Source organism: Argopecten irradians, chromosome 6, assembly GCF_041381155.1.
Source record: "Argopecten irradians isolate NY chromosome 6, Ai_NY, whole genome shotgun sequence".
Classification (NCBI taxonomy): Eukaryota; Metazoa; Mollusca; class Bivalvia; order Pectinida; family Pectinidae; genus Argopecten; species Argopecten irradians.
The window spans coordinates 34,255,712-34,277,513 of record NC_091139.1 but is presented as its reverse complement, the minus strand read 5'-3'; the positions used below and the strand labels follow the sequence as shown (position 1 = coordinate 34,277,513).

Here is a 21,802-nt window from a genome sequence, read left to right as displayed (position 1 = left end):
AGGATGTATGCGATTTTATAAATTTGTTACAAAGATAATAATGAATAGAATGGGTGTACCATGTGTATCGTTTATGACTGTGGCCACTGATGGCAGATCAACATATCCCGGACATGTTAAATGTTTTCGATATGGCCGTAGGTCAACATGTATCATTGAAAACCCCTGTATGCCATGCAGAGACATCTGTCATAGAAGTTATGATATAACCAGTATCAATCTGGAAATTTAAACAAAGGAAACATAACACGAATTGTTGCCACAAAACCTTTGTATTTTCTTTTATTTCTGGACATAAAACTGCGATTCACAACGTACAATGAGTACTTGTAAACGCTGTCATAACAAAAACTAAAGACATCAAACTTATAATTACATACGACATAAGTGTTAACAGAATGGGTAATGGACACATTCTAATGCTGAATGGTGTTCTTAAACACTACTCGTCACAGTTAACACACACAAAATACTCTTAAACAAAAATAGCGACTGAACGTTAAAGCTACTCTGCTTCTTTTATCGTTTATAAAGGTCCAGAGACCAATATTCAAAATAGGAGAAGCCTGATTTCTTTCTTCAGTTAAGTCAGGAAACTAAATAAAACATTGCTTCCATTCATTGTGGATCCTTGTGTAGCAATAAATTTATTGGAATTTCTGGGTAAATATTTGCCGAATTTTGTTGGAAACAAAAGAATGTGAGACAAGATGTGTCGTGATATCGTTGAAATAAATAAAAGTTAAACATTGACAACTACTATAAAAGGTGTCACATTTGTCTTTCTGGCATCAAATAGATTACATGTACATATGTACCTGCATATCTACTAATTAGAAATCATTTTAATAGAGAATACAGATTTAAACTTATTCCTGACTTAAGTATTCACTTTTCAATTTGATCCATATGTCTTCAAAAGGAACAATACAAACCCAAACAATCTAAAACTTTCTTCTATATGAAAAAGATGTTACATGTACTAAATTTACCTGTCAATGTCAATCTTGAGGGATCGACAATCATTGGCTGACAGTCAAACAGCAAGGTGATTTGAAAAGCATGGGACAAACTCAAGGCGGACACAGAAAAAACAAACAAATCACGTTTCTTAAACAGTAAGTTGTAGTCATTATCCCAATTGTCTCCAAAGTTTAAACAAACAAATATACAGTACACTGAATAAACCTGAAAGTCAAGGCTATCAAGATTTTGTGATGTGATGGAGATTTTCATATACATGTATTCCTTTTCAAAATATTTATACTTAAAAACACACAAATACAAAAATGTGAAACCAAGAAGGGCATAAGATGAATAAATATATGATGAATATCCACTTAAATAACCTTTTGACATTTAACTGGAATATATAAATAAATTTTACAAAATGGAGGCTTTGCAGCTGTGCTATTAATAATACATTAATTGGGGTTTCTTTTGTCTTGTGGATCAATATCCTTCATAATTATTCATCTGGAAGCAATTCTGTACAGGCCAAACTTGCCACTTCAGGGATATGCTGACTGCTGCCCTAGCAATTAAATCACAAAGACCTACACAAATCTTACATTACCTAATGAATGTCATGTCTTAAATGAAATAATGTAAGATGTGACCATGATTACACAAAAAAAAATATTCTCAGAATGTCATTTACTTAGGTCTGAAGTGGTGAAACACTCCATCTCAAGGACTTGAAGGAGAGACACATTCTTTTAGTCTCTATAATGAAAATTCTGCATTATGTTTCGTAATGGATGACATGTTTTAATGAAATGATACTAGAATCCATGATAACTTAAAACTATGTTTAATACCGGTGTGTCTTATTATTCAAACAAATGGTGATTCTCTAAAAACCATGTTCAGTAAACTTCACAGCTTGTTACGGTCATTAAATGTCGTTAACCCCTAGCACAATTTTTTTTTCTCAATCATACTGTTGTTACTGTCCATTTTGATGGTCAGTACTGGCTGGAGAACCATATTATTCAGATAATAATTGTGATAAAATGTGTACAGCTAACCAGTCTATACACCGCCGATTCCACTCAGAATTACAGTCCTATTACTGAAATGGTAAGACCACGAAGCTCTTTTCTCCTTTCTCCAAACACTTTATGCCCAACTATATCAAATTGTTTTTATTCAAAAAGATACGGTTTCAACTGTTCCAAGTGAATGCATGAAAAGATGTATGGGGTAGCAACGTCAATGTTATGGATCCAACACTCAGGAATCTGTATACATAACAACTCTCTATCTTCATGTTGACTAGCAAAACTGAAAGTATAATAATATATGATAGGTTATAGGCACAAGGTACACATTGATCCAGAACATATAGTATTTTAAACAAGAGGCCCAAGAGGCCTTGACGGTCACCTGAGTGCTGCTACAGAAAGAGCATTGCAAAGTTGGTTCAATATGCTCTGCCAACGTTAAACAACAAAACCATACCAGAAGTCAGTCAGTGATTTTATAAATTTCACTTTTAAATCTATGAAGATTATTTGGTTCCATCAAACCTGTGAATTCAGATGAAGATTTTTCAAATTTTAGCCATTTTGACCCATTTTGGACCAGCCCCTCTTGTCCCGTGGGGTCAGCCAGGACCAATATGGTGTTAAAATGCTATTTCAGGCTAATAATTCTAACCCAGTTTGACTCATTTCCTATTAAAACTAAGCAAATAATGTTCATAAATGTGTTTTTCCTATATAAACTATAGTAAATTTGACTCTCTTCCCAGGGGAAAATCTGAGATCCCAGGACCATAAAATTCACACATTTTGTAAAGGGCATTAAGACCTTCCAATCTACGAAGAGTATCTGGTTCTGTGAATTCAGAAGAATATTTTTGAAGTTTTAGCCTATTTGACCCCTTTAGGCTCCGACCCTAAGGCCCCTGGGGTTCGGCCAGGACCAATATGGATATGACGATAAAATGCTACCTCAGGCTAATAATTCTAACCCAATTTGACTAATTTCCTATGGTAAATAAGCAAATAGCATTCATAAATGTGTTTTTCCTATAAAAACTATAGTAAACTTGACCCCCTCCCCAGGGGAAAACATTAGACCCCAGGGTCAAATATTTCATATTTTTTGTAAAGGACCTTAAGACCTTTCCATCTATGAAGGGCATTTCATTCTACCAGTTTCAGAATATCAGAAGAAGATTTTTGAAGTTTTAGCCTATTTGACCCCTTTTGGCCCCGCCCCTAAGGCCCCTGGGAGTCAGTCATAGAAAATTTGTTAATAGGATTCAATGATCATTCATAGGGATAATTCTGACAACATTTGACTAATTTTCTATTATAAATGACAAAATAATGCTCAAAAATGTGTTTTCACTATATAAACTATAGTAAACTTAACCCCCTCCCCAGGGGGAAACCTGAGACCCCAGAGTCATATAATTCACAATTTTTGTAGATGGCCTTGAGACCATTCTATCTATGCAGAGTATTTGATTCTACTACATCTGTAAGTGGAGAAGAAGATTTTTGAAATTCTAGTCCCCTCCCACAGTCCCCTGGGGGTGGGGGTCATATCATTCACAACTTTGATTGCCTAGAAGGTTTGTGCAAAATTTCATTGAAATTGCTTCAGCGTTTTTGAGAAGAAGTCGAAAATGCAAATTGTTTACGAACTCACGACGGACCACGTATGATGCAAGACGCACGACTGACAACGACGGACAAAAGGCGATTAGAATAGGTCACATAAGACTTCGTCTCAGGTGACCTAAAAATCTCACATAATATTGGTAATTGTGAAAACTAATTAAAGGTCACAGTTTTCCGGTTTCATGAACATTCATTAAATTTAAGAAATCCCTCAACTTAAAATTCTCATTACAGATTATAAGGAAGGCTCCTCAACTTAAGAAACTCCATGAAACTTGACTCTGCAGTGTTATATGTGTCAAGTTTTGATTAGTAGGAGTGTTAAACTTAAAGACAAACCACTAACCTATGATCAGCGCACATGAAATTTTAAGCTTGAAATATAATATATAATATCCATACCTTCCATCTGTTTCCACACTCATTACAGAACACAAAAGTTGTCATAGGTTCATCAGAACTTCTTGTCTGGAGCTGCAAGTATAGAGAAACACCTATCAGCAAAATATAAAGTAAGTGCCCTTTAGGGAAATTTTCAATGATATTGGTAAGTGTAACGAGCCCCAGGGGTTCTTCATTATTGGACAGCATAGAATAACAAATTTGTTGATTAATGGTCGAGTCTCTCAGCATGTGCTTATATCTATACAGCATGTGTTGATTTATATGAGCCTAAATCTGCTGAACATGAGAATATTACACACTATCTGACGAATGAAATCTAAAACTCTTCCCAAGATTGACCAAGAACATCTACTCTTAGCCTCGGATCTTGCTAGACCAAACATAATTAATCTGACAAAGTAGTTACTGTACCTGTGTGTATGTGAAGAAGTTACTGTACCTGTGTGTATGTGAAGTAGTTACTGTACCTGTGTGTATGTGAGGTGGTTACTGTACCTGTGTGTATGTGAAGTAGTTACTGTACCTGTGTGTATGTGAAGTAGTTACTGTACCTGTGTGTATGTGAAGTAGTTATTGTACCTGTGTGTATGTGAAGTAGTTACTGTACCTGTGTGTATGTGAAGTAGTTACTGTACCTGTATATATGTGAAGTAGTTACTGTACCTGTGTGTATGTGAAGTAGTTACTGTACCTGTGTGTATGTGAAGTAGTTACTGTACCTGTGTGTATGTGAATTAGTTACTGTACCTGTGTGTATGTGAAGTAGTTACTGTACCTGTGTGTATGTGAAGTAGTTACTGTACCTGTGTGTGTATGTGGAGTAGTTACTGTACCTGTGTGTATGTGAAGTAGTTACTGTACCTGTGTGTATGTGAAGTAGTTACTGTACCTGTGTGTATGTGAAGTAGTTACTGTACCTGTGTGTATGTGAAGTAGTTACTGTACCTGTGTGTATGTGAAGTAGTTACTGTACCTGTGTGTATGTGAAGTAGTTACTGTACCTGTGTGTATGTGAAGTAGTTACTGTACCTGTGTGTATGTGAAGTAGTTATTGTACCTGTGTGTATGTGAAGTAGTTATTGTACCTGTGTGTATGTGAAGTAGTTACTGTACCTGTGTGTATGTGAAGTAGTTACTGTACCTGTGTATATGTTGTGTTTTTCTTGCCACATTTGCCACACTTGAACAGGTCTGACTTGGTACCGCTATTCGTAGCCATGTGATGATCATCAATTGATTGTTTGGTGTATTTACGTCGTAGTTCCTGCATATCATCGCTGGCCATCTCCTACAAAACACAAAATATTTACAATATATATAAAACACACAACTCCATAGCCAATCTTAACAGTGCACGAAAATTGGAAGTCTGACAAGAAAGATTGGTAGACATATGAGGCTGGTGGATTTGTGTGAAGCAAAGCAACCAAAATTATTATTTATGATTAAAAAATTATCACTTTCGAATTAACTAATAATATGTAACCTTATCTTAAGAGTGAATGTAATGGAAATCAAATTTGAACTTATGATATTGACATCAACTCAAAACAGATTATCAGTCATCTTCTGTAAATTTCTTAAAACTATCTAAAGAGATGATGGTATAATCAGAAATGTTTTGTGATATTAACGTTTACCTCTGCGGTCATCTTTGCAATCTTCTCTGTTGTAATGAGGCCCAACAACACATTCTCTCTTAGCTGTGGGTTTTTCAAATCTCTCAGATTGGCCACTCTGCTTCTTACTCTGTTCTTGTATTTTGTGCTTGTGCTTTGAAATTCATTGAAAATGTCTACAATATGTTAAGGATAAAAAGATCCGGAAAAGGATTTAAATACAGATATAGACCAAATAGAAATAGAGCTTTATATCAACATATGATGATGGCTCCTAAATAAAGTATCCAATATGTATGACTGTATTTGACCAAAGCATCTGGGATGCTTGGCAGCTTGGAAAGAATGAGTAAGGGGAGTTTCATAAGAACACTTAGACCTTTGACAAAATAATTGGAAAAAGTAGGTCACAAATATGAAAAAGAAATAAAGAATAAAACTAAATTCTATTCATTTGAACTTGGGGAATTTAAAACGGGGGTTGGGAGGGGGTGCTTTAGGAGTCAGCTCCAATTCGACCATTTAACCATGTGAGTTATGTAAGTGAAAGGATACGCTCTTCAATATGACCTGCGATGTTTTCTGGGTCTCCCATTCCATCCAAACCCTCTGGAATAGAAAGGTAAAATAATGAGACTCACAAAAACAGATTTTTATGATACAAAGAATTTATTAATTGATAATTAATTTGTGTAAGAGGTTATCCACCGGTTACAAGAAAGCAACTTATAAAATGATATGAAAATGATTAATGATGATATTTTAGTCCTGTTTTCTTCTTTTTGAAAAAAATTCTTTTTAATCTTAATCCTTTAATGATATGATATATGGAATGACTTCTGTTTTGCTTTTCATTTCTTGTTTCCTTTTTTGTCTCCAGGAATTTTTAACTTTCATCACAACTTTTCTTTTCATCAAAATTTAATTGAAATAGATAAATAAAAATTAAAAAAAACAACATGCAAATTAACAAGAAAAGAAATCTCGAAATATGTAAAGAGAGTAAAAACTGAAAACTGATCCACTGAAAACAAAAACATTTTGTGTGATCTTGTGCCTTATTAATTCAAAACAGCTATTGAACCATTAGCACATTAACCTTCAAAATTACTTGAAATTAAAGTACAAGGTACTTGATATGTATCTCTGAAGTCCAAATATGTGATCAAGAAATGAAATAAGGTCCTTATCATCAAAATTAGATGCGACATGAACACACAAAAATTTAGAATAATATGCAAATCTCAACACTGCAAGCCAGGTAATTAATCCCCATTATCTAGGATTGAGATTAACGTACAGACTTATAACTGGAATTTTTTAATTTGTAGTTGTTTTCATTACAAACCAATAAAATGGTCTTAGTATTAGTCAGAGTGAAGGTAAAACTCACTGAAATGGTCAGTCAGTTTTTTGTCATATAACTTCTCACACAGATGTGACGTAAGATCAAAACACAACAGGTATTGAGTAAGGTTTGCTTACACATTGTCATACAACTGTTAAACCAAGAGTGAAATTTTTTATCAGACTTCATATATTGTTTTAGGGGACAGAGAAGTCTATCTTACACCACCCTGTCCTGTAGGGATCTAAGGCAACTGCCTTCAACCAAAACAGAAGAGTGAGGGAGTAGGTGGCATTGTAACACAAAGGGAAACATGGAGGCTCAGAGGGAATCACAATAGGCTTTCCGGCTCTGGCTTTTAGCCTCAAAATTACATGACATCATTTATACAATGTAGCAGTGCCATTCATTGCCATCAATGTTAACACATTCAAATGACCAATTCAAGTGACGGTGGCAGGATGAAAATACTTCTAAACAAATTTACTCATCCTTTTTGTTTTAGGTAGGGAAGAAACATCATCAAACATGGGTCTGTCAAGAAAATAGGAATATCTCTACATTCAAAAAAATATTTTCAGTAGTCGACACTCGCGATTCCTGGTGCTGACTAGCCACTAGTCCGTTGATAAGACTCTTTCTCTAATACCTACTGTTGTAATACTGGTTTATCCAATGCAATTCCGTCTTTGCATATTACAGAGTTAGCTCCCTTGCGGGTAGGTATTGATTGTTACGTCATTATTCTGTGAGCGTAATTCATGTCGTTTTCTCCGAAAAGTATGACGTTCCGCTCGCAAACATATGATGTCACAATTAATACCTACCCGCAAGGGTAGATAACTCTGTAATATGCAAATACAGACACTCGTGTCACCTGAGGCTGTATTACACATAATACAACTTGTTGACTTTACTGCGTAAACAAAATTACCATTTCCTCAGTGATTTTTTTCCCCTGAAATTATGCTGATTTCAGAGTACAGAATGCAAACAACAGGATTTACATTAAAAATATAATGCGCTTTCATTTATGGATAATTGATTGCAGTTGCGGTTTTCTTCAAACTTATTTCTCAAAATGGCGGGCTATCATCATTGTAAAATTGTAATTACTGTCGAGGCATGAGGAAAAATACCCTTTCATATGAGGAAATGAAGGATAGGGGTAATCTATCCTCGTGATCACAAAATGTAAAACCCTCTGCATGCCTCAGGTAATATTACATTTTGTGACAATCGGATAGAATATCCTTATCCTTCATATTCACATATGGAAGAGTCTTACATTCTACCTCATTGGACAGAGATATCTGCAATTTTGGGGAGGGTAAGATTTCTCTGTCTTACCCAGGGCAAGATGGCCTGCGTACATAGAACATATTTGGAGGAGTTTCATGACTGTCATGAATCTCTTACTCAGGTAGGAAAATTCTCTGTCCTAACCTCAAGGTAGAGAAAGATAATACTTTTGAGAAAACCATGTTAGATCCTATTATTGTATCATATATCATACCACTTTTCACAAATGTCAAAGGATCTCAAAACAGAGGGATATAAGCTTTTCTCATACCATTTCTCAAACAGAGGGATATAAGCTTTTCTCATACCATTTCTCAAACAGAGGGGTACAAGCTTTTCTCATACCATTTCTCAAACAGAGGGGTACAAGCATTTCTCAAACAGAGGGGTACAAGCTTTTCTCATACCATTTCTCAAACAAAGGGATATAAGCTTTCCCATTCTTTTTCTCACACACATCATTGGGTCTTCACACAGAGGAATGCACTAAGCTTTTCTTGTACCATTTTTCACAAAGGTCATCGAGTCTTTACACAGAGTGATATAAGCTTTTTCCATACCATTACCCTCATTTATTTCTAAGCATAAAATTCATCTTACTTAAAACTGAGCTTTAATTTGGAAGATTATATAGTTTTTATATTAATACACATTATTAAAATATTGAGGATGTTTTAATGAAATTTTGAAGTACAGTGGAACTCGGTTAATACAAACTCTAAGGGACCGAGATAAAACTTCAAGTTATCCGAGTGTTTTAATTAAGCGAGTTCTCAAGTCTACAGACGATCTCTTTACTTGTTAAATATATAGATATACTAGTTCCATGTTGTAAAATATTAAACAGTTCCCCATGGTTTTTTTTTTTTTTTTTTTTGTAGTTGAAAACGATTTTTGAAATGCTGTTTGACAACAGATTTATGAAAAAAAAGTCAGCATTTTCAGCGATATTGTTGTCCAAAAAAAAAATCTCATTTCGAGTTATATGAACATTTAATGTACGGTTTTAGTCATTCGGACCAAAAATTTACTTTGTATTATCCCAGTTTTCCGAATTCGAATTTCCGAGTTTTTATTCAAAGATAAAGAAGGCATTCGGCTGGGACCAGCAAAGTACTTTGTATTAAGCCGGGTTGTCAAATTATCCTAGTTCGTATCAACCAAGTTCCACTGTAAATGAATAGGAAAATTTATGATGATAAATGAATGGATGTGAATAGCTCTCATGAATTTTTCAATAATGCCAAGTTTAAGGGTAGAATAAAGAGAACCACTTTTTCTAATATTTGGTACATCTGAATGCTTCTCAGATAAATAAACATTTCACTTTTTCCACTACATGTGTTTGAACATGAATTCATATGTTTCAGACTCATTACAAAATACATAATTGATATAGATTAGACATATGTGTACCACAGTTAAGAAGAAGTGGTCCTAATTCAGATGCTAGCCACAATGAGATGTATCACCCTGGTTAATGGTTATCATTATAATGTACATCCTCAAAGACACCCATCTAATATATACAGGAGCATGTCCCCAGGTACTGTCACTAGTCAATGTACATCCTCAAAGACACCCATCTAATATATACAGGAGCATGTCCCCAGGTACTGTCACTGTCAAGTACTCTAGTCAGATACTGTCACTGTCAGGTACTCTAGTCAGATACTGTCACTGTCAAGCACTCTAGTCAGATACTGTCACTGTCAAGCACTCTAGTCAGATACTGTCACTGTCAGGTACTCTAGTCAGATACTGTCACTGTCAAGCACTCTAGTCAGATACTGTCACTGTCAGGTACTCTAGTCAGATACTGTCACTGTCAGGTACTCTAGTCAGATACTGTCACTGTCAGGTACTCTAGTCAGATACTGTCACTGTCAGGTACTCTAGTCAGGTACTGACCCATCAAGTACTCTAGTCAGATACTGTCACTGTCTAGTACTGTAGTCAGATACTGTCACTGTCAAGCACTCTAGTCAGATACTGTCACTGTCAAGTACTCTAGTCAGATACTGTCACTGTCAAGTACTGTAGTCAGATACTGTCACTGTCAAGCACTCTAGTCAGATACTGTCACTGTCAGGTACTCTAGTCAGATACTGTCACTGTCAAGTACTCTAGTCAGATACTGTCACTGTCAGGTACTCTAGTCAGATACTGTCACTGTCAGGTACTCTAGTCAGATACTGTCACTGTCAGGTACTCTAGTCAGGTACTGACCCATCAAGTACTCTAGTCAGATACTGTCACTGTCTAGTACTGTAGTCAGATACTGTCACTGTCAAGTACTCTAGTCAGATACTGTCACTGTCAAGCACTCTAGTCAGATACTGTCACTGTCAGGTACTCTAGTCAGATACTGTCACTGTCAAGCACTCTAGTCAGATACTGTCACTGTCAAGCACTCTAGTCAGATACTGTCACTGTCAGGTACTCTAGTCAGATACTGTCACTGTCAAGTACTCTAGTCAGATACTGTCACTGTCTAGTACTGTAGTCAGGTACTGTCACTGTCAAGTACTCTAGTCAGATACTGTCACTGTCAGGTACTCTAGCTAGGTACTGTCACTGTCAAGTACTCTAGTCAGATACTGTCACTGTCTAGTACTGTAGTCAGATACTGTCACTGTCAAGTACTCTAGTCAGATACTGTCACTGTCAAGTACTCTAGTCAGATACTGTCACTGTCAAGTACTCTAGTCAGATACTGTCACTGTCTAGTACTGTAGTCAGATACTGTCACTGTCAAGTACTCTAGTCAGATACTGTCACTGTCTAGTACTGTAGTCAGATACTGTCACTGTCAAGCACTCTAGTCAGATACTGTCACTGTCAAGTACTCTAGTCAGATACTGTCACTGTCAAGTACTCTAGTCAGATACTGTCACTGTCAAGTACTCTAGTCAGATACTGTCACTGTCTAGTACTGTAGTCAGATACTGTCACTGTCAAGTACTCTAGTCAGATACTGTCACTGTCAAGTACTCTAGTCAGGTACTGTCACTGTCAAGTACTCTAGCCAGGTACTGACCCATCCAGCACTCTAGTCAGATACTGTCACTGTCAAGTACTCTAGTCAGATACTGTCACTGTCAAGTACTCTAGTCAGGTACTGTCACTGTCAAGTACTCTAGCCAGGTACTGACCCATCAAGTACTCTAGTCAGATACTGTCACTGTCAAGTACTCTAGTCAGATACTGTCACTTTCAAGTACTCTAGTCAGATACTGTCACTGTCAAGTACTCTAGTCAGGTACTGTCACTGTCAAGTACTCTAGCCAGGTACTGACCCATCCAGTACTCTAGTCAGATACTGTCACTGTCAAGTACTCTAGTCAGATACTGTCACTGTCAAGTACTCTAGTCAGATACTGTCACTGTCAAGTACTCTAGTCAGGTACTGTCACTGTCAAGTACTCTAGCCAGGTACTGACCCATCAAGTACTCTAGTCAGATACTGTCACTGTCAAAGTACTCTAGCCAGATACTGTCACTGTCAAGTACTCTAGTCAGATACAGTTGTCACAAAACAAGTAGTCAAGCCAGTTACTGTTGCCCAAGCAACAAGTTTTCTAGCCAATTATTGTTGCCAAGCAACAAGTTTTTTAGCCATGTACATGTATTGTGTCCAATCACCTAGCTATATAGCAAGGTATCATTTTCAAGCAACAAGTATTGCGCTATTGCTAGGCACCAAGTACTCATGCAAGGAAATGTTGCCTTGCACCAATTTCACAAGGGGTCACTGTTGCCAATTAAGCAACAAACAAGTATCTGGTGACCCTGCATCTTTGAACATGGTTGCCATGCACTGTTTGCTGCCTTAATTTCACAGAGAATAACTTGTAAAAGATATCAACGATCAAATTTGTGTTAGCTGGAAATTTTTATGATCAGAAAGGCTTTAAATGAAATAACTATTTCGAATTAAAACTTTAAAATTCTTTCTCTTATTTTGTAACAGTACCTGGGTCATCGAAGAATTGACGGAATTCATAAGTTGTTTTTTCTAATTGAAAATGTATTCCAATTAAAATAATTATTTCAGATAATAATTCTGGATTAATATGTTATATGAGTGTCTTTAAGGTATTGTAATACCAGTTACCATCTGGCCAGAAACGTATACCTGGATGCAAGTCATCTGGAAGAGAACAAACATCAAATTCCATATGGAATCAATGTCTAGGATTTTTGTATAATTAACTTTCTTAAAATTAAACAAATTTCCACAAGACTTGATAATTAATCTGTAGAAATCATTTAAATAATTATCAAATTTTGATGTCAAAAATTTCTTTTTTTTCCCCAGAAAGACTGGTTAAAAGAGATTTTCTGGGGGAAAAACCACATTAAAAGCATGTTACAATATGATTGAGGACAAATGGAAATGCCAAAAAGTAATTTTACATACAGAGGACTCCACATAATCGAATAATGGTTATTTGAATATTTCGGTTATTTGCATAAAATTCTGCGGTCCCGATTTTTCCCTTCTTTATCTTTGTTTTTCAACTCCGTGTATTTGCATAGACTTTTACATGACCTCCGCTTATTTGAATAAAATATTTGGGAAATTCAAAAAATAAAATAGAATATATTTCCATTTTGCAATATCTTTTTAGCGAAATTCGCCGATATATGTTTCAAGATACTTCGCTTTTAATAGAAATCATCATGGTGACAGATTAACGTTATCGTATGGCTTGTAATTTTATGCATGAATCTGCAAAGGTATTCGACGCTGTTCCGATTTTCATCAGCAGCGGTTGATCATAACTTCAGTATAATCATTGACTCAAACTATAATTAAAGCATTTGCATTTTCAAATATGTTTATTTATTAACGTAACATACCTTAGTTCGCGATTGGTTGGAGAAACCATGCTTCCCTACAACAATCGCCATTCATGAGTAGTCTCGTTCAACCAGAGTGACTACGACTACTTGTTGACTACGACAGACATGTGCGAATCAAGGGTCTCGTTGAACGAGACATAAAAGCATGCAAAGTCGGCATGCAATAACTACCGCAAGTTTAGCACAGTAAGTAGGATACAAAAGATACTTGCTACGTTGTTTCATTGCTACTTGTATATGCATTAATTTCTGAAATGTTATCAAGCTATTCGCCGTATAGATCAACAATACAGAGAGAATACTCAAAACACATTTAGGTCCAGTGAACGCATGGCTTCATCATCTGCCACCTGACACGTGTAAAAACAACACTACTAGTTGATCGGCACTTTAAAGTTTAATCACGATCGCAAGTTCATTTTGCCAAGCAAATGTACGTAAATTTGTTTATTAGACCTATTTAGGTTCAGAATTGTAGACACAAATTCAATCCTGTTTAGTTATTGCATTTGATATCGATCGTTTAGCTGTTTCTCAAATATTCACATGTCGATCTAACGTAAACAAGAATCTAATATTGGAATATTTTTTTGTTATTACACAATAAAAATCAATTTACAACTTCGAAAATAATTACTTGTTGTTCGTTTTAAGTGTAAATAATTTACTTATTTATCAAGTAAACAAAACGATATCTATTTGCCTGTTCACATGCATATGTGTGAGGTCAAACGAAGGTGCAAAATGTCATCTCCGCCTATTCGAATACTCCGGTTATTTGCATATTTTCTTCTGGAAAATGACTTATTCAAATAAGCGGAATCCTCTGTACATGAATTCTGACAAAAGGTTTGGGTTATTTTTCTTAAATTTCAATCCAAAACAGAGATTTCGAGATATCAAAACGATGTGTATGAAGTAGTGAATACCATTGATTAGTCCACCTTCAGGTGATTGTGAAGTCACATCAATATATGACATCACAACCACCGAAAGGTGGGGCTAATTAATGGTAAATTGTATGTCACCCACATCATTTTGGTATCACAATATTATCGTATTGTTTTCTATTTTCAATGTAAGGATAATTACAATACATGTAATAATTTTCTACTCTCATAAAAATTGACATGCATTCCAATTTAAGCAGTCTCACAAATAGAAACACTTCCACATGAATATGATTGGAGAAAAAATAGTCCTATTCCCTTAAATTGGTAAACAGAATTCTACAGACAAATTAGATGGATGGATGATAATGATAAACTGAAAAGTCCATTATCGAGATTTATCAACATTGGACTTTTGGATCTAAAATTGAAAACATTAGACTGAAAGATAGGAGAAAAATCTGCCAACAATCTAAAGATCATCCAAAAATGACTGTGCCAAGCAGTACCTGTTACTTTCAAAGCATTTGTAAGAAGTTCTCTGCACTTAAGGCGTGTGGGGTCAGAGGTATGTGCTGCTGTACAAGCCGAATAGGCACCGTCTGCTTGGGAGGTCTCGGCCGACTTCTCATCTGATGTCGGTGAGTCACCTGCGCTCTGTGATAACGACTGTGTGTCACCGTTATTACTGTCTTTTCGTTCCACTTTGGCTGGTCCTTGTGATGAACTACTATCTGTTATCATAAATCACATACAATGTGGACGATCAAATCATACATGTATGTTACACCATAGATCAGATTATACATACAAGTTACACCATTGATCAAATCATACATATATTTTACACCATATTTCGGACTCATTACAAAACATTTTATGCTACATATTATTGATATTGATTAGACATATGTGTACCACAGTTAAGAAGAAGTTAAGATGCTAGCAACATTGTATTTGACTCAATAAGTGCCCAATCCTTATAAGCGCCCCTCACCCTTTTTGAAGCCTCAATTCATTTACATTGACTAAAATACAGATTGAAACTTGAAGATTTCTCCATTTCATTTTTGTTGTAAATTTATTAATAGTTTACAGACTGTGCAATAGTTTTGTGAAATATTAGCCCCAATGGTCCTGGGCCAATTCATTTTCAATATTTTACCCGCTCTAGGCACCAATTGGGTCAAATATGGCACATTCAATAACATACATGTGAATAGTGACTTTGCAAATTTAATATTGTGCTAATAGGTGAATACCTGCGTACCCCAACAGCAGCTCAGCCTTGCCAATCAAACCTTATTATATTACACCTATGGTACAACTTCAGATTTACTATTAAACAGATCAAATACCTCCAGCTGGTAATAACTTTTTCCATCCTTTTATCAAAGACTTGGCAACACTTATCACATCCTCATCTTTGGATGCCTTTCGGAAGTTGTTCACAGTCATACCGATTCTAGTTTTCTGTGAAGAAAATCAAACATACAATAATGTCCACAGTAACACAGCTGGCTGTCATGACCATGTTCTTGCAAAATTTATCAAATATGGCCAAACCTATTGTCTGTACAAAGTCATCATTTATTAAATTGGAAAATTTCCATTGATATACAATATGAATTTTTAATACAGATCACATATATATACAGACCTTTGGTTTATCCTTTACAGACCTTTGGTTTATCCTTTAATCACAGAGATCCCAGGGGTATCTATATGGAGACAGGTCTAATAAAAAGTGTATCAGACCCCTATGATATTGAATATAGAGTTGTACATCCTCCTGACCACTGGTCAGTTCACTTACCCAAATTGAGAGATAAACTAAACATTCAAACTCATTAAAAGTAATAAGTAAAACATACCTGTAACACATTTAAATTCATTTTTATGTCTTTAAGTTTTTTCAGCAAGTCTGATGCTGAACTGTGATCCTACAAAAAACAGAAAACTATTTTCAGGTGTAATATATAATACATGTACAAGCACATACAACACCTTATAGAGATCCTAGAACCAGTTAAATATTCACTTATTAGATAACATTAATATTATATATAGTCATGCAGATATCAAATCTGATTAAAACATTCCATTGATGAATATATTGGCAGCAATGCAGGTTATGCAGGTTATGCAGCATCACATTTCATATTCATGTCATGTACAACCATGAAAACAAGAGGCCCATGGGACTTAGTGGTCACCTGAGTTCAGATTCAGAATGAACACAAGAGGCCCATGGGCCTTAGTGGTCACCTGAGTTCAGATTCAGAATGAACACAAGAGGCCCATGGGCCTTAGTGGTCACCTGAGTTCAGATTCAGAATGAACACAAGAGGCCCATGGGCCTTAGTGGTCACCTGAGTTCAGATTCAGAATGAAACAAAGACATGCATATATATATAAACACTATATATTTGCCCTTCAGGCCCTTGAAGTCAGTCAGTGATTTTATGAATAAGACTTTTTAATCTATGAAGATAATTTGGTTCCTTCAAATCTGTGGATTCAGAAGAAAGATTTTTGAAATATCATCCATTTTGACCCCTTTTGGCCCCACCCCTCTGGCCCCTGGGGGTCGGCCAGGACCAATATGGATATGATGTTAAAATGCTATCTCAGGCTAATAATTCTAACCCAGATTGACTGATTTCCTATGAAAACTAAGCAAATAATGTTCCTAAATGTGTTTTTCTTATGTAAACTATAGTAAATTTGACCCCCTCCCCAGGGGAAAATCTGAGATCCCAGGGTCATGAAATTCACAAATTTTTGTAAAGGGCCTTAAGACCTTCCAATCTATCAAGAGTATCTGGTTCCATCAAATTTGTGAATTCAAAAAGAAGATTTTTGAAATTACCATTTTGACCCCTTTTGGCTCCGCCCCTCTGGCCCCTGGGGGTCGGCCATGACCAATATGGATATGATGTTAAAATGCTATTTCAGATTAATAATTCTAACCCAGATTGACTAATTTCCTAGGCCAATAATGTTCATAAATGTGTTTTTCCTGTATAAACTAAAGTAATCTTGACCCCCTCCCCAGGGGGAAACCTGAGACCCAAGGGTCATATAATTCACAATTTTCATAAAACACCTTAAGACCAGTCCATCCATGATGAGTATTTGATTCTACCATTTCCAGTATTTAAGAAGAAGATTTTAAAAGTTTTAGCCTATTTGCCCCGCCCCCTGCCCCGAGGGGGTTGACCAGGACCAATATAGATATAATATTAAGATGTTATCTCAGGCTAATAATTCTAAACAAGTTTGACTCATTTCCTATGAAAATTGAGCAAAAAATGCTCATAAATGTGTTTTCCCTATACAAATTATAGTAAACTTGACCCCCTCCCCAGGGGGAAACCTGGGACCCCAGGGTCATATAATTCACAATTTCCATAAAACACCTTAAGACCTGTCCATCTATGACGAGTATTTGATTCTACCATTTCCAGTATTTAAGAAGAAGATTTTAAAAGTTTTAGCCTATTTGCCCCTTTTGGCCCCGCCCCTCTGCCCCGAGGGGGTTGACCAGGACCAATATAGATATGATATTAAAATGTTATCTCGAATGCTAATAATTCTAAACAAATTTGACTCATTTCCTGTCAAAATTGAGCAAAAAATGCTCATAAATGTGTTTTCCTTATATAAACTATAGTAAAATTGACCCCCTCCCCAGGGAGAAACGTGAGACCCCAGGGTCATATAATTCACAATTTTTGTAGAGGGTCTCAAGACCTTTCCATCTATGAAGAGTATGTGATTCTGCCATTTCCAGAATTTCAGAAGAAGATTTTGAAGTTATAGCCTATTTGACCCCTTTTAATCCCGCCCCTAAGGCCCCTTGGGGTCAGGCATGGAAAATTGGTTAATAGGATTCAATGGCCATCTCATACTGATAATTCTGACAATATTTGACTCATTTCCTATTACAAATGATCAAATAATACTCAAAAATGTGTTTTCCCTATTAAACTATAGTAAACTTAACCCCCTCCCCAGGGGGAAACCTGAGACCCCAGGGTCATATAATTCACAATTTTTGTAAAGGACCTTAGGACCTTTCTATCTATGAAGAGTATTTAATTCCATCACATCTGTGAGTGGAGAAGAAGTTTTTGAAATTTTAGTCAATTTTACCCCTTTTGGCCCCTCCCATAGCTCCCTGGGGGCGGGGTGGTGACGATATAATTCACAATTTTGATTGGCCTCATGGCTTAGAAGGTTTGTGCAAAATTTCATTGAAATTGCTTCAGCAGTTTTGGAGAAGAAGTTGTAAATGTAAATTGTTTACGGACATACGACGCACGACGGACGACGACGGACAAAAGGCGATTAGAATAGGTCACTTGAGACTTCGTCTCAGGTGACCTAAAACAAGTTATAAAATGAACTGGATATATATCTGACAATACTTTTAAAACCAAACTTAAATAAATTCCAGTCCAGTACTAGCCAGAGTGTAATTTAATTGAACTTGGTTTTAATAAGATATCAAAGGAAATTCAGCCGTCAACCACAGTCACAATCAGTGCACGAACACACAAGCGCTTGTGACGTATTTGTTCAAAACCCCTAGTGACAAATCCTTCTCACTTATAAATCCTTTCCCAAAAAGCCTCATAATATGATTATGTGCGCAGATTTATTTCCCTTTCCATTCGTTTTCTGAGTACCGGTAAAATATTAATAAAGGAACTGAATATTTCCATACTCTACATGTACAGTTTTCTTTTTAGTTACTGTAGCAAGGGAAGTAATCCAAATTGCAACTTTACTGTGTTTAAAGGTTTTGTGCAGTCAAAAATGATAATTTCAGCTTATGCTAGAAATGGCTTTATTAGTACGTGTAGAAACCTCTCCATGCTGCGCACGACCGTCGATATCAAGGTCCAAAATTCTGACCGCCTGAATATGCATATTATCTAGCTCTAAACCGTGTGACGTCATAATAGTCTGTGGCTTATAGCTGTACTATAACTGATGTGCTATCACTTCTCAGGAAAAGCCGATCAATGATTTTTTATGATTACTTTTGAGTAAATTTAATCATACAATAATTTTGGCTTGAATGTAAATAACTAAAAGAGTGAAATTCGATGTTTCTACATTTCTAATAGCAGGTATCTTCGTGTAATTAGGAAAGAAAATCCACACAGAAATAAAAGTTTCAGATTTTTTGTCAAGTTCAGCAACGAATAAGCTTTAATTAGATAATACTTTCCTGTAGTCTGCATCTTTGATACATTGTGAATTACAAAGTTTGTGACTGTAAAATGAAATTTTACTTAACAATTTAAGAAATCCTTCGACCTGGATGTTTACCTGTACACAACGCCATTCATCTAACTCACCTGTAATTACCTGGCCGCGGGCAATTTGCTATTCGGTGAACTATATCGGGTATTTGCTATTGTCTTACTGTCAATCAAGTTAGGACATCCGTTAATTGGATTGTGATTTGAATTATAAAAACCCCGTACATCTATGCTCTAGGTTTTTTATTGTCACCTCCATTTTTAAAATGGCGATGTAAAAGCAAATGGAAATAAAATATCCCTGATCATACCTAGAAATATATTACATATGTTATACAATTATAGCATTTTGATGAGGTCGATGCATGTTTTTATTGACCAAAGATAGATTATCGATCAAATTCAAAATGCTACAATTGTTTTATTATTTGAATTGGTTTTTCTTTACAAGCAATAAATAAGAAGACATGTACAACAATCTAGTGTATACATCTTCTTTGTATTTCATGATACATTACCAGAAATTGAACAGTAAATATCAAAATGATCATACTAATGATACAAGAATTAAGATACAGTTTTACTATTAATCCTGATTTCCAGATACATGTACAGTAGAAGATAGCGAATGCATCATCATACTGTAGTTTTCATAGTTCTCACTGTCCGATAAACGACGTGTATAGCTTATATTACTGTCTAAATAAAAGCACCTCCCTCACATATATCATAACTACATCTTTGTATTTGTAGCTCCGACGTTATTTAAAATGTTTCCTTTCTCATTAAGACTACCGACAGAGAGACAGAACCCGTCTGTCTATCATTCCCTGTGTTCGATGAAAATGTGTTACCAACAAAATCTGCATCTTAGAAATGCTTAATTTATCAACGTTATAATGCATGTCACATTCAAACCCTGAAATGACTTTGACGCTTTGATGCACTGAATCGGGAAATCCCTATCTATTTATAGACAGATCGGTCAATCAAATTAATTTAGAAGGATATCAAAAATATCATTGATGTATTTCTGCTTTTTAGTAAACGTTATGGATAAAGTTTCAAAGGCAACAATATAGGTATACATATTATTTTTGGTATAAGTTCGGTACTGTTAGTCTGTTACTCAAATATCACATAACTGATAACTGTCTCCATTTTGCTTTTACTAAAAAAATGTGCCGTGTTTGCATCGTCATGGCAGGAGTTAGAAATAAAAACATGGGTAGTCGATACTACCCGTAAAACACGACCAAACCAACTGATAGCGCTAAAAGCTTGGCGATTCATTGGGTGGGCCTTAATTTTTCATTCATCCAAAGCAATATCCTGACACATTATAAAAAAAAATGGCTGCACAAATCCTTTAAGATTTTTTTCCTGCATTATCATGCATAATAAAAATAATTAATCAAACATAAAAAATCAGACTTGAACACCGCGGCAAACATAAAAAATCAGACTTGAACACCGCGGCACGAGATTCACATCATGACCATATAGTAGCATTACCATTCTCAAAGTTTACTTGGGGTCAAGGACGCAAAATATTCTAAACTATGGCCTAAAGCATACCAACATATATTGGCCAAGTAATCACATTAAAATCTATTACGCACGCTTCACAATATGTAACTTCACTCAACTCGTAATTCTTCATTAATGTAACTTTTTCCGTTTCCACAGACTGTAAACACTTAGTAGTATCATATGTGTAGTATTTTTGTATACATGCAAACAAACATTCACAAAACACGACGAAATACTCACGGTGCTGTTGTTTGAAATCATCTTTTCCAGCTTTTTCCCAATCTTAACGACTTCTTCTTCACAACTCATGGTTTATTTGAATGTTCGGTGTTTGTTTTTCACTAATAAATGGGTCTATTTAGGACTAATTTAGGGACTTTCACATTTGTAAGTGTGTTTGGCTGCGTCTTCTTCTGAAACCGGAAGTAAATCTAATATTGGAAATGACGGTGAAGTGCCGAGAGGGGGATTTAGAGGATTTAATTTTTTTACAATTTATTTATTCATCGCCATGTTTCAAAGGCTTTTGTTAGACAATATGTTTTCCTTGATTTTAAATAATCAAGGCAGTTTGTATTACAATATGACTGAAGATAAACAATGGGAATAAAACTAAGTTTCAATGGCGTTAGTATCCGGACAGTATATCCGGACGTAATGCAAGTCGTTTCGCCCCAAATATGTTTCGCGCCAAAACGCAAAGTACACCCACGTGCACATGTTTGGCTTTAATCAAGTTCATCTTAACTTGTTCACTACACACATACCTTTTAATACTAAATTTTCAAAGTTTTAAGGAAAAACTGCAATACCTTTTAAACCATATATTTAGATAGACCTATTAGTTCCATATTTTTACAGGAAATTTCGTTTATAATAACGTTCAAATATCATGACCAATTAATAAGAACTAAAAGAGAAATTA

General features: G+C 35.6%; 1 protein-coding gene across 2 annotated transcripts; it reads right to left on the bottom strand.

Moving 5' to 3' along the window:
- Positions 1-253: 253 nt before the first annotated feature.
- On the bottom strand, positions 254-21,324 carry LOC138325706 (transcription elongation factor S-II-like). 2 transcript variants are annotated; one of them, XM_069271541.1, is made up of 10 exons: positions 21,118-21,324; positions 15,943-16,011; positions 15,427-15,541; positions 14,578-14,802; positions 12,448-12,462; positions 6,215-6,268; positions 5,681-5,835; positions 5,182-5,328; positions 4,038-4,109; positions 254-2,286 (listed from the first exon to the last, which is right to left on the bottom strand). In XM_069271541.1, exons 1-10 carry the CDS (start codon positions 21,184-21,186, stop codon positions 2,278-2,280), a joined length of 930 nt encoding a protein of 309 aa, XP_069127642.1. In that variant the 5' UTR covers positions 21,187-21,324; the 3' UTR covers positions 254-2,277. The 2 variants fall into 2 exon arrangements, with proteins under 2 accessions (XP_069127642.1, XP_069127643.1); XM_069271542.1 differs by lacking the exon at positions 12,448-12,462 and having other exon boundaries at positions 21,118-21,323.
- Positions 21,325-21,802: the final 478 nt, after the last annotated feature.

Bases quoted from the DNA above. Each gene is read 5' to 3' on its own strand.
- LOC138325706 (XM_069271541.1), bottom strand. From the start codon at position 21,186: ATGAGTTGTGAAGAAGAAGTCGTTAAGATTGGGAAAAAGCTGGAAAAG. The intron at 14,803-15,426 runs GTATTTGATCTG...TTATGATAACAG, and splicing joins AAAGTTATTACCAGCTGGAG to ATAGTAGTTCATCACAAGGA. The intron at 4,110-5,181 runs GTACAGTAACTA...CTATACTTGCAG, and splicing joins AAAACACAACATATACACAG to CTCCAGACAAGAAGTTCTGA.